Below are 12,519 nucleotides of genomic sequence, written 5' to 3'. Positions count from 1 at the left end.
GGCGGGGGGAGATTTACAGGACGGGTGGTGGTGAGGGCCCACAACAACGTGAGCATATTTCCCACCACTGAACTGCACCCTTAACACTTAAGATAGTTAAATTTTACACAGATCTTAAGGAAAAAACTGTCCATTGTAGAAACCAGAAAATACAGGGACGCCCTTCTGTTCTCCTCAAACCCTGAGCCAGCGGTGCAGTGGCCGCATGACCGCAGGTGACGGCTGTGGTGGAGAGCGCAGGAAGCGCCTGGAATCAGTACAGCGTGGTCATCAGGCGGGCCCGCCCTCCCCACGGGCGCCGTGGGTGCCTCTGGTCCCAGGAGGGGCTTCAAGGTCACGGGCATGGACATAGCATCCTGGGTGGGTGGGGCCGAGGAATGAACGGACACCCTGAACTTGCGGGGGCAGGGGGAAGAGTGGGGGACACGAGGGGACGGACACTTAGGATGGAGGGCGAGGCACGATGCCCTCTTGTGTCCCGTGTCCCCATAGCTGCTTTTGCCACTGCTGGGTGGCTGGCGAGGGACGGGATGGAAACCAGTGCCCCGTACCTCGACGGCCCACGTCCTGGCCACCGTGTGGAACGAGCTAAGTCGGCCGCAGGCCTGGCTGGCAGCGGCGGGCGACCTGGGGTCTGCCTCCGAGGCCTGCCCTGCAGACTTGGGCGGGGCGGGGGGAGGGGCCCTCCAGGAGCTGCCAGCAGGGACGCGAGCTCAGAGACGGCGTCTCTCTTGCTCCTTTCGGTTCCCCGTCTTTACGCTCAGAGGGAGTGTCTGCAGGCGGCAGGCCGGCGTCTTGCTGCCCGATCGTGTGCTGGACAATCTGACCACGTCTGGCCTTGACTGAGGCCTTCCCAGTGCTCACACACAGACCGCGGTCAGCGGGCTGGGCTTACAAACCCTCTTGCCCTTTTCCTGTGTTCCCTCCTCCGTCTTTCCCCACCTTATTTTGGATAAAAGGACTCGTGTTAACATCCATTTTATCTCCATCAGTGGCTTGTTTTTCCAGTTTTCTTTAACATTCCCTTTCCGCCACGGATCCAGCCCACGATATCAAGCGGCACGTCGTGCCACGGCCCGGCTGCTCAAGGACCGACGTGCACGTGGACCGTGCACACCGACAACTTCCCGGTCCGCCCTCAGTGCTGCCAGAGCACCCCTGGCATGGGGACAGGGCGGCGTCTCCCAGCCCTGTGCGGCCGTCCCGTGCCACGTCCACAAACCCGCCGTGACTTCTGCTTTCGGCAGTCGAGGGCTTGGACATTCTAAACACAGAAACACCTTGGACTGCGAGAAGCTCATTCTGTGTCTAACACAAGACAAGCAAACATTTCTGATAAATTAAAAAAAAAATTTAACGTTTATTTACTTTTGAGACAGAGAGCACAAGCAGGGGAGGGGCAGAGAGAGAGGGAGACACTGAATCCGAAGCAGGCTCCAGGCTCCGAGCCGTCAGCACAGAGCCCGACGCGGGGCTCGAACTCGCGAGCCGTGAGTTCATGACCTGAGCCGAAATCAGACACTCAACCACCTGAGCCACCCAGGCGTCCCTCTGATAAATTTTAACTTGACACACGAGTGGCGTCCTGAAATATGAGCAGTACGTGCTGCCAGATGTCACATGATCACAACTAGCCAATAGTTCTCTCTCTCTCTTGCTCACTCGCTGTGGGATTGTGGGTGATCATCTCCTATGCTCAGACGCTCGGTCTCAGGCCACGGTGTTTGGAAGAAATCAGTGATTTTTCAGGACGTTGGAAGGTGCCCACAACTGGCACTTGTGTATTTTTGTCACTTCAAAGCACCTCTGGGCCGTCCTTTGCTTTTCCATCCAAGAGGGAGCTCAGGAATGCTTTGCTTCATTCTAGGTCATCGGACAGGTTCCTTGTTGAAGTTGCACGAAAGTTAAGATTCCATGGAGCCAACAGAGAGCAGTGATTCCGTCAGTGATAAAAGTCACCCTACACAGCAACCCTCCTCTCTTGTGCCCCTCACACCAGCCAGGAGGGTTTTCAAAGGGCAGGTTAATTTAGCTTTGTAAGCTGCATTTTATTATGTTGTATTACAGCACCGTAACCATTTTTATATGAATATATTTGGGTTGTACAACGAGTCATCTGAGTTTCCGGTATTTCTTACAGGGAAATTCGCTTTGCGATGCAGGTGCTTTGGATAACAAGCATGTTTCCGGAACGAATTATGCTCGCCAACCAAGGCTTTATGGTCTTTCTACTGGTAGCACACACACTTGTCACACTCTGAAGCGCCGTCAATGGCACCACCACGTGGGCCCACGGTGTCGTGCACCCCTCACCACCCCCCACCCATCTTCACAACTGAAACTCCGTCCCCATGAAACACGGACACCCCTTCCTCCCGACGGCCCCTGGCGCCCCCATCCCACTGTGTGTACGGACGGCACGAGAGGGGTCATAAGCGATCTGCCCTCTCAGGGCCGGCTGACGTCACTGAGCACCGTGTCCTCACGGTCCATCCACGCTGCAGCAGGGGCAGGACACTCCCCCCCACCCTTTCCAAGGACCCTGTCACACGGATGGGCTGCAGTGTCCATCCGCCCAACGGTCGGGGAGCACGCGGGTGGCCTCCCTCTGGATCCCGTGAGCTGTGCTGTGGGGAGCAGGGGGACGTGCCGGCGCCTTCAGGTTCCTTCTTTCACTGTCACCCAGTAGTGGGGCTGCTCACCACACGGCAGTTGACTCTGACTTTCCGAGGAACCGCGGGCTGTTTCTGCAACGGCCACGCCACCTTACGCTCCCATACGGTGCACGGGGACCCGTTGTCTCCACGTCCTCGCCAACACTTGCTTTTGTCTTGATAACGGCCATCCGACAGGTGTGAGGTGGTTTTGATCTGCATTCCCCAAATGACCAGCGCGATGTCCTGCTTACTGGGGTCACAGCCTGCAGCCCCAGCAGGAAGCTGGACGCGAGGAAGTCCCAGGTCGAGGATGGCCGTGTCTGCTGCTCAGGGCGCAGCCTGCCGGTTAGCCAGAGCCCCAGGCCCCTGAGCCGGAAGGCCTTGGAACAGTATGGGTTCAGGAAGGCCCCGGGCGCCCGCCACCCCCTCCAGGCGGCCTCCCTGTCTCCGCTTCAGTGGCTTCTATGATGCCCCGACATAGCGAACCACACCCTGGGCCCGGCTCCAGCCCGCCACCCCGCCGTCCCCTGCCCACCCCCCCCACCCCCGTCCACCCCCTAGACTCCGTCTAGGATGCGGAGTCTGATGGCAGGGGGGCCTCGTGCGTGGGGACCAGGGTGGAGGCTCCAGGTGACGGAGACCCATGGCCTGCTGGTCCAGCCGCCCCGCTGCTCCTATCGGCTGCCCCCGACGTGAGGACTGCCCGGCCGTCACTCCCAGAGAGCAGGGACTGTCAGGTCACCGGGAGCCCCGACCACACGGGCACCCAGATGGGGGCACGTGAGGGACAGTCTGGGACACCAACCCTGAGCCACTCTGGCACCGTGGCCACGAACTGTAGAGTCCGTCCTCTCTCACCACTGCTGGCTGGAAGGGCTGGAAATAGCAGACTCTGGACGCCCGTTTCCCACGTACAAGATGGGGGAGCAGGCGCAGAGGTCTCCAGAAGGCCGCACCCCAGAACTGTTCAGCGAGTCCTCTGGTCCAAATATAAAGGGGTTTATTCGCTTCTGTCCTCAATACAAAATATAAAACAGACACCCCCGCCCCCCAGGGTCCCTCGGCGTCGCCACTGGCGCGGCCGTCCAGGAAGGCTGTCGTCCGCTCCCGGCCCTCAGGCCTCGAACGTGGCGCAGCTGGCACAGAGCACCGTCTCCTGAACGTCGCCACAGCTGCAGCATCATGGGGAAGAGAGGACAACCGTTTTGAGGGGCTGAGCTGAGTCCCCAGGCTGACCCCCCAGTCCCTCGACCTCATCTGGACACAGGGCCGTGAGCCGCTTACAGACCTACTTAACGCAAGGTCCCTCACCCCGCACGGCCGGCATCCCCGGGGAAAGACCACGTGAGGCCACAGGGGAACCCCGAAGTGCGCCCACAGCCACCGGGGGGGGGGGGGGGGGGCCAGAGGGGGCCCGGAGCCGGCCTTCCGGAGCCTCGGGAAGAGGCAGTCCCGCCGACGCCCGACCTCGGACCTCCGGCCAACGGGGCGTGAGTACTGCTGACGGGCCCATCTGCGGCCCCCGCCCCACCCCAGAGATCTCCCAGTCTCCAGGCAGGGTTTACTGGACCACAGTGGCTCAGCGAATCGCAGGGGAAACTCATCAGGAGAGACGCCAAAAGGACAAGGAATTGGCAGCACGTTACAGAACGCCCAAGGAAACCCGTTTTCGTCGGAGATGCAAGAAGTCGGAGCTGCCCAGCCGCTGGCAGGGAGGGTGGTGAGCCTGTGGCCCACGGGCGAGCCAGGAGCCATGGGCCCCAAGGTGGCCATGCGTGGCCCACTGGGCTGCATTTTAGTGAGAGCAGAGCCTTGGCACGGAACCCACCTTGGGGGGAGGGGACACCTGCGGGGGGGGGGGGCACCTTCAGGGGAGCAGGGCACCTGCAGGGGAGGGGGGGCACCTGAAGGGGAGGGGCTACGAGGCCACGGCCTGGCTTCTATACCTGGGGATGCCGCTTTGGCCTTGTGACCCGGAGCAAGTCACTTGTACAATGGGGCAGGAACCCACCCCGTTTGGGCTTAGAGATGGGCCTGTGGCCGCCCCCATCACAGGTGATTTCTGTAGGTAAGGGGCAGGGTGGGGGTGGGGGGAAGAGCAGGAAGTAAAGGCCAGGATGATGCTGTCGGGCAGGAAGAAGGTTCCTGCACACGGGGCTGCAGGGAGGAGGGCTCCCAGCAACTCTCTCTCTCCCTCGCCTGCCCTTCTGTGCTCAGCCCCCCTGCAGGTGAGGAGGTAAGCGGGGGGGGGGGGGGGGGGACACCGGAAGGGCCCGGCCCCCCTCGGTCTGCCCGTGAATATGAAGAGAAGAAACCGGCAAAAACAAAGACACGCCACGTGCACAATGTGCCCAAACTGGACAGCACAGAGCTCCCAGTCCCCCACCCTCACTCCGGGCCGCACCCCTGCCCCCGCTCTCCAGGGCTCGCCAGGGCTCGCCAGCGGGCCCACCAGAGCTGGGTGTCTGCTTCCCGTGGTTGGTTCTAAAGACTGTCGGGACTAAGCTGGTTGGAGGTCGACACAACCGGCTCCGAGTCTGCACGGGGGCCTCGTCTTTCTTACAGGGCCCTGTTCACCCCCGCCCGGCCAGCCAACAGTGGCGCGGAGGTGGGACTGGGACCCAGCGCTGCCCAAGTCCGGACGGGATCCAGCGAGCTGAGGCAGACGCACGCTCAAGTAGCGCATGAAGCAAACGCTCCGCTGGGGCTCCGGCAGCCCGCCACCAGCCACGCGCAGACCCGCGAACGGACCTGCGCCTGCCCCCACCTGCCTCCACCAACGGCGAGCACCCTGCCGGGAAAAACCACGTCGACAGTCCCGACACCAGACCTCGAAAGATCAAATCACGAAGTGACTGAGACAGCAGACCCAGAGCAGAGGGCGGGACTGGCGGCCGACGTGACCTGGATTTCCTCGAGAAAAGACCGGTCTTCAGAAAAAGGCGAGAGCGGTGAAGCATCCGTGGGCACCACGGCATCCCGAGAAGCAAGGCCACACGGGGCCCCTCCCACTGCCCGCCCCCCAGCTGGACCGGGACGCTCCGGCACCAGGCACCTGCTCGGGCCCCGCGGCCGGTCACTTACTCCACAAGGGCGCACAGCGCGCAGGCCACGGCCCCGCAGCTGCAGCAGATTCGCACGCACCGCCCACACAGGGCGCGCTCACACTGGCCACACGCCGCCTTCCCGTCCACGGCTCGCACGCACGAGGAGCAGGCCCTGGTCGCTGCCCCGGATGGGTCTGTGAGGAAGAGACGCCGCCGTCAGCCCCGCCTCCCCGACCCGTGGACAGAGGGCTGACCTGACTCCTGCACCTGACCTGCCCCCTACCAGGGGTCCTCCTGACCACCTACAAGAAAGCACGGCCCACAGACCCTCGTTCACTCAGAAGACCCCAGGAGCCCAGGGGCACTAAGAGGCCGGCTTCCGCGACCCCGTCCCCGTCCGTTCTGCCATCTCCAAGTCAGAGCGGGAAGGAGTTCTCCCCCTGGTGGCTCGTATCAGAACCCTGTGGCCTTCGTCCCGTGATCCTAGTCCCGGTGTCCCAAAGCGTGGCCCGTGCACCACTGCTTAGCAAAGGCTGCGCTCCGGGCCTGGGGGCGGAGGGGGGGCAAGGACCGTGGTATCCACTCCGCAACGAGGGCGGTGATCTGAGCTGCTTCCGCCCAGATGGAAAGCAGGCAGGACGCCAAGAGGGTTTCCACTCCTCTCCTGACCCCCAGCCAGAGGCTGCTTCAAAACCCAGGGCTTGGATGTCGGGGTTGGGGGAGGGCAGAGCCTCCTGACATCAGGAGCCTTCTGGGCTCCCCAGCTCCCGCCTGCCCAGGAACGGAAGAGCTCCCCGGCAGACGGCATCAGGAACGAAGGACAACACACCTCCACATCCATCCTCTGCGCAGGGCTGGAAGTGCCAGCTGCTGGCCTCACTCACCAGCTTCGGAGGCCTGGGCTCGGCTCCTGGTCAGTCGGCCATCCGGTCCGATCAGCATCTGCCCACGGGGGGTCCCAAGGGCCTCTGTAGGGCCAGGCTTCGGGGACTCTGGCAGGTCAACGATGGCACAGCCTTCCTCCCACAAGTGGTCCATATAGGCCTGGGCCCCTCGAAAAAGGAGCTGCTTGGTTTTCTCTGGGGAAGACAAATCAGTCCCAGCGTCCACACCCCTGTGGCGTGGAAACCCTGGCCCGGCCACCCTGTCCTCCGAGCTGGCTGTGGCCGGGCCTCCTCTGTGTCCTGTCATCCGGTCGCCCCCAGCCCATGCTGCTCGCTGCTGGCCCTTCCTTACCCGAGCTCCGGGGCCACCTCCTCCAGGAAGGTTCTGGACCGTGCAGCCCTACCCAGGCTCCCTCTCCTGATCTTCCACATGGCTCTCTTGACGTGTGGCTTCGCATCACCGCGGTTTCTCCCCTCCAGACCCCACGAGCACCCCGCGAGCTGGCGGTATATGGCACAGAGGAAGCCCTGCCCCTCAGGTCACTAATTCACAGCCCTGGCCAGTGTGCCCCCCTCCACCTACTGTGGAGCCGCCGGCAGAACAGAGCAGCAACCAGCTCGGACACAGGCGCCCCAGGACTTCCCAGATCTCCGTGGGCCCTGGATACCCCGCCCCCAGAGCCAAAGTAGATACTCAGCTCCGCAGCAGTGGCTTTGCCTCAGGCCGCACATCGGTTATCCAGGGGCTTGCACGAGAGCAGACGCCCACCTCCAGCCCCCAAAACGCCTTATCTGAGGTTTTCTGCCTTGTCCCAACAGAGCCAGGGTGGAGATGCTGGAGACTGTTGGCTCTATGTGGTACTGATGGGAGAGCAATTGCCGGGTAACTCAGATGACCCCTGGCACACCCAGCTCCTCCTCCTCCAGCCCCTGCCTCGCCTTATCCTGGGGAAAGGGGGAGTGTCAGGAGGTGACCGGTTTTCCAAGGCTTGTGGTTCATTCAAGGTAAGGGGTTAGGGCTGGAATTTGCTGCACATGAATTCAAACTGGGCGCCTGGTCCTTAATTATGGAAGGCCCCGGGGGGTCGAGGGAGAGGGTAAGCCAGACCGACTTGGCCTCAGAAAGCAGTTTCGTTCGCCACCCGAGTGTGCGCGAAGGAAAGGGCAGAACGACTGCTGACAGCAGGGTGGTGGCTGGGGCGGGGGTAGGAGGACAGGAACCGCGTCTCCCAGGTGGGCTCTCCCCCACATCCCTCAGGCACAGCGGCTCCGCTTGGTTGCAAACCCTCACTGCTCTAAGGGTATACTCTCTGGGCCCCCACCACTAGGTGAGGTGAGCTCCACTCTGGAGCGGCCTCAGGGTATTAACCGCCCCAAACTGAAGAGCCATCGTGTCAATGCACCAAGAACCATGCACGAGGAAGCCAGATGAGAAGAAGGCCTACAGCTCGCCGCCCTCACACCTCACCGGGACCTGGATTCCAGCACGCTCCTGCTTCCTGGCCTTTGCACGTGTGTCCCTCTGCCCGGAATTCCTTTCCCCCTCCTCTCCGCCTACCTAGCTCCCACCCACCCCGCACGAGCCCTCGGACACCCCTGCAGCTGGTCCTGCAGCGACCGGTGCCCGCCCAAATCACCTCCGGAGAGTCCTCCCCACACTGGGCCGGGAAGCTCCCAAAAGGCGGGGTCTCCCGCGCGGTCGAGGGCAGGGGCGGCGCGCTCCACAGACAGCTCTCGGGTTAGGATGCGCACTCAGGCCCGCTTACCCCACCCGGGTCAGGGCACCTCCCCACCTCCTGCTGGGCCCGAGAGACGCGGGGGTTAACCCGGTCGGGGTTAGTTACTGGCCCAACCCGGGGTCTCCCGGGAGGACAGAGCCCCGAGGCAGCACCGCCCGCAGGCCGCCCGTTAGGGGAGGTAGGGAGGGAGGGGCAGGCACGCCTCCTGCGGCCTGGGGTCGGCGCAGCTGAGCGTGCGACCCTTCATGCCCCGCTCACCGCTCCCGAAGCCCGGCTGGACTGCTGGTCCCGCAGCCTCGCAGCTCCCGGGGGGCGCGGCCTGCGGAGACCACCTCCCAGGCTCCCGCGTGCGGGAAGCCCACCCGGCACTCACCGAAGATCTCCCGCGAATACCGCTCGGCGCATACGCCGCGGCTCAGCTCCCTCTGGCCAACGCGGACCTTCAGCTGCAGCGGGGCCGCGTCCGCGAAGGTACAGCCCCGCTTGGGCATGGCCGCGGGCCCGGGGCTGCGCAGCTCAGCCGCGCGCCTAGCCGCGACCCGTGTCGTCACAGCCGCGCGCCAACGCAGCGCGGCGCGGGATAGGATAGAGGCATGGACGGGGCGGGGCTCGAAAGCAGGACGGCGCGGGATAGGCTCGGGGCGAGGGCGGGGGCGGGACCCAGCTGCGCGCGAAACGCCGGGGGTGAGGGCGGGGGCGGGGCTCGAGCCCGCCGCAGGATAGGTCGGGGGCGAGGGTGGGGCGGGGCTACAGCGCGGCGCGGGATAGGCCGGGGGGTAGGGCGGGGACGGGGCTAGAGTGGACACGGCGCGTGATAGGTCGAGCGTAGGTTGGGGTTGGTACTGGGGCAGGGGCGGGTCTTGTGTGAGGCGCGCCGCAGGATAGGCAGAGGGTGCTCTAGGGTCCCGCCTCGGCGTGGCCGCGCGGCAGGGGCGGCGTGTCTCGGGTGTCTTCTGGGTGGTGGTCGCAACACAACTGTTGAGAGTGGTTATATTTCCTTGTTGAAGTCATCAAAGTTGGAGGATGAATCACGTCGTCCTAACTTTTAAGTGGGAGGAATGCCTAGTCCTCACGGAAGTGGCCAACGGCGTACGGACTCCCTGGACGCAAGAAAATCACCGCCGGCCGCGTTTCCGGAGCAGCTGACGTCACTTCCGGCCGGTGGCACGCGAGCGCGGAAGAGGACCATGTGAGCCGCTGGGACTGTGGTGCTTGAAACGCGGGAACTCCGGGGCGCTGGCTTTAATCTTGCGAGTGTTGGACCGTTTTCTAGAGTCTTTGTGTTCGGGTTCGGAGCTGCTTCGGGACCTCTGAAAACACAGGAGCCGCCTAGCGTGGCTAAAGGCGTGTCGCGGGAGCCCAGGAGGTCGCGTGTGCACCTGCCGGCGGCACCCCCTGACGGGGTGACGCGGTGACGCACTGCCACCGGCACCCCCTGACGGGGTGATGCGGTGACGCGCTGCCACCGGCAAGGCTGCAGGTCCGCGAGCCCGGGGTGGCCTCCGCCCTGGGTGGGCTACCGCGGACTGGCTCCCGTCGCGGGCTGGCACTGCCACTGCTGCCTCCAGCACCTGGAGGTCCAGCAGCCCCCACTCCTGAGTCCGTGAGGACCTGTGGTCACTGCGGGAGCGAGACGCGCGCACCCCTGTTCGCTACTTCCGCGACCTGGCTGCAGCCTGTGCGACCTCACAGACGAGTGGATGAAGAAGATGAGAAGGACACCTGCAGTACCGCGCATGGCCCAGAGGATATTGCGCACAGGGAAAGACACATACCCTATGATCTCACTAATACGAGAAACCTGAAGTCCTCAAACTCCCAGAAACAGAGCGGATGGTGGTTGCCATGCGGGGGGTGGGGGGGGGATGCGGAAGCTGTGGGTCAGAGGTGGGTCTGCCCTGCAGCGTGGTGACGAGCCAAAGGTACTGTGATGTCCATCTTCAGTGTTCTCACCGGAGCAACCGCAACGGCCACGTGGGGTGAAGAATGTGTCATATGTCAGTTATATCTCAATGCTGGGGAAAAATTACTTCCCTGAAGACCTCGTCTTCAATACAGTCACCTTTCGAGGGACCGGGAATCGGACATAGGAATTTTGGGGCGATGCAGTCCAGCTTATAACACATGCCACGCTCTGCACTAGGCTCTTGGAGTGCCGTTGAGTACAATCAGCCGGGTCCCTCCCCGGTGGGGTAGATGTCACGATAGGGGAAGCATGGGGGCCATGGAGGCAAAGGTAAGGACACGTGCCCTGCCCAGGTCAGAATGCCCCAGGAAACCCAGCTGGCCAGGAGCAGGGCTCATGTGAAGCCTTTGCCGAATGGCATAAGCTTAAAGTTGGATGTTGGAGAACGAGAAGCCAGAAGCACTGTGAGCATGTCCCGAAGGAAAGGGACGGAGCAGCAAGAAACCGAGAGCCGTTTCATCCCCAGGACGGAAGGCCGCCGGGACTGCTCGTTCTCGCCAGAGGACATCATACGGGCGCCAGGCCTGGGATAAGAACATTTTCTCTGGCGCCAGATGTACTCAGGACCCAGTGTGGAACACACTGCAGGTGCCGGACCTGTCAAGATGCCAAATACTATGTTGTACGTGCCTGCTGTTACCAATTTGCAAAAATAAAAGAGGCTTGAGCCAGAGGACCGATGCTTCGGCTCTTGGAGAGTCTTAGCCCCCTGCTTTCCAATTCTCTCACCACCCCACCTTTAGGACCTGTCTACAGTTGACATTCTGGAAATGGATGTTCCAGAATTGCGTTGAGGAAGGAACACGCTTTCTGTTTTCTCGTGAGGAGGGCAGCATACCTGCCAGAGAGGACAGGCGGGCAGGAATTGTACTCATTCAAGTGTCTAATCAGGGCTGCCTCAGGGCCTCAAGATTGTGAGTTGTCATCTCAGCTGTCTGAAGCTGGGTAGTGTGGTTGTATTACTCTTAGTAACTTAGGTTGGAGGCTAATTTATTTACTTAGGGCGAAGTTGCATGGAACACCCAGATGATAGATGCCCAGTTCCATCTGTCACAACAAACCCGAGTGCCCGGGGGACCTGGAGAGACCACGGCCCTGCTTTCTGTCCCCGTGGGGTAGTGTTGCAGGCCTAGAACCTGACACGTGCAGACTCATTCTGCAGATGCCAGTGCATGGGTGCGTTTGTGTCGGGCTCCTCAGCATGCTGACTTTGAGACCGTCTTTGTTACTGTCGTATCCCATGTGTGGACGGGCCAGTCTGTTTACCCGTCCACGGCCACCTGGGCTGATGCCAGGTTTGGGCTGTGACAAAGGTGGCTTCTCTGGATATCCTTCTGTAAGGCTTTTTCTGAACATTCTTCATTTACTGTGGTCAGCCAGCATGGAATGGCTGGGTGGCAGGTTAGAGAGTCGGCAGCTTTTCAAAGTGCTTGGAAGAGCACATCAGTCATGATCAGTTACCGATTTGTCTTTTACTCCCGTATCGAGCTGAGGCCACTGTGAGCGCCCCCCTCCACTCTGGGGCTGTGTTATTGGTGCAAAATAGAGCACCTTATAATTACTCAGGCCCTCAAAACACCTGATGCTGGAAAAAGGGGGCTGTGAGTACCAACCCATCCCTCAGAGCCTCCTGCCCCTGGGCCGTGAGAGTGAGGAAGTCAGTGCCAGGAAGGACCACTGCCCCTGGAAGTTGGTCTTTTCAGCCTGTAAAACTCCACAGACACCCGAGGACATTGCCTGAGGCTGCCTCTTTGAGATTTTGGCCAGAGATGGAAGAAAACCAACAACGGTTTGTGTCCAAGCGAAGGATTTAGCAGCCACTACAAGACGGAGATTTGAAAACATTTTTGCAGCTAATATAAATTGCTGGTTAACCTTCCGAAGCCAGGCTTGGAGCTTTTCGTGTAGAATGAAATGATTTCTCTTTCTTCTGAAAAACGTCTACTCCGCTTGACTGACAAGGGCATGCATTTCTCTGTTGCGGCAAAACGCTGCCGGACGGTCACCTCACATGGAGAAGCGTGCTCCCAGGGGGCAGGGAGGAGTGTGGGGTCCAGCGTGGCTGAGAGGGTGGCTCCACTTCCCCGAAGAACCCACCCCTGCCTCCAGGCTCTTTGGTCCTTCTTGCTGCATCATGGAAGGAGATGATTCTCAGGAAACTCAAAGAGCAGTTTCTGCTGTGTTCCTCACCTCTGCCTTCAAGCGGCTGAGCTGCTTGGGGACTGG

General features: G+C 61.7%; 1 protein-coding gene across 4 annotated transcripts; it reads right to left on the bottom strand.

Annotated features, from left to right (window-relative positions):
• Positions 1–1,338: 1,338 nt before the first annotated feature.
• On the bottom strand, positions 1,339–8,893 carry SIVA1 (SIVA1 apoptosis inducing factor). Of its 4 annotated transcripts, none has more exons than XM_053225045.1 (5): positions 8,701–8,893; positions 6,589–6,783; positions 5,742–5,898; positions 5,425–5,570; positions 1,339–3,829 (listed from the first exon to the last, which is right to left on the bottom strand). In XM_053225045.1, exons 1-5 carry the CDS (start codon positions 8,816–8,818, stop codon positions 3,396–3,398), a joined length of 1,050 nt encoding a protein of 349 aa, XP_053081020.1. In that variant the 5' UTR covers positions 8,819–8,893; the 3' UTR covers positions 1,339–3,395. The 4 variants fall into 4 exon arrangements, with proteins under 4 accessions (XP_053081020.1, XP_026922569.1, XP_026922570.1 ...); XM_027066769.2 differs by having other exon boundaries at positions 3,641–3,829; positions 5,425–5,487; positions 8,701–8,888; XM_027066770.2 differs by lacking the exon at positions 5,425–5,570 and having other exon boundaries at positions 3,641–3,829; positions 8,701–8,883.
• Between the last annotated feature and the right edge of the window lie 3,626 nt (positions 8,894–12,519).

Source organism: Acinonyx jubatus, chromosome B3, assembly GCF_027475565.1.
Source record: "Acinonyx jubatus isolate Ajub_Pintada_27869175 chromosome B3, VMU_Ajub_asm_v1.0, whole genome shotgun sequence".
NCBI lineage: Eukaryota > Metazoa > Chordata > Mammalia > Carnivora > Felidae > Acinonyx > Acinonyx jubatus.
This window is presented reverse-complemented; position numbering and strand designations above follow the sequence as displayed.

Excerpts from the sequence above, each read along its gene's own strand:
- SIVA1 (XM_053225045.1), bottom strand. The coding sequence starts at position 8,818 with ATGCCCAAGCGGGGCTGTACCTTCGCGGACGCGGCCCCGCTGCAGCTG. Across the intron at positions 6,784-8,700 it reads GTATTCGCGGGAGATCTTCG|AGAAAACCAAGCAGCTCCTT; the intron begins GTGAGTGCCGGG and ends TGTCTTCCCCAG. Across the intron at positions 5,571-5,741 it reads GCGCTGTGCGCCCTTGTGGA|GAAATCCAGGTCACGTCGGC; the intron begins GTAAGTGACCGG and ends TCTTTTCTCGAG.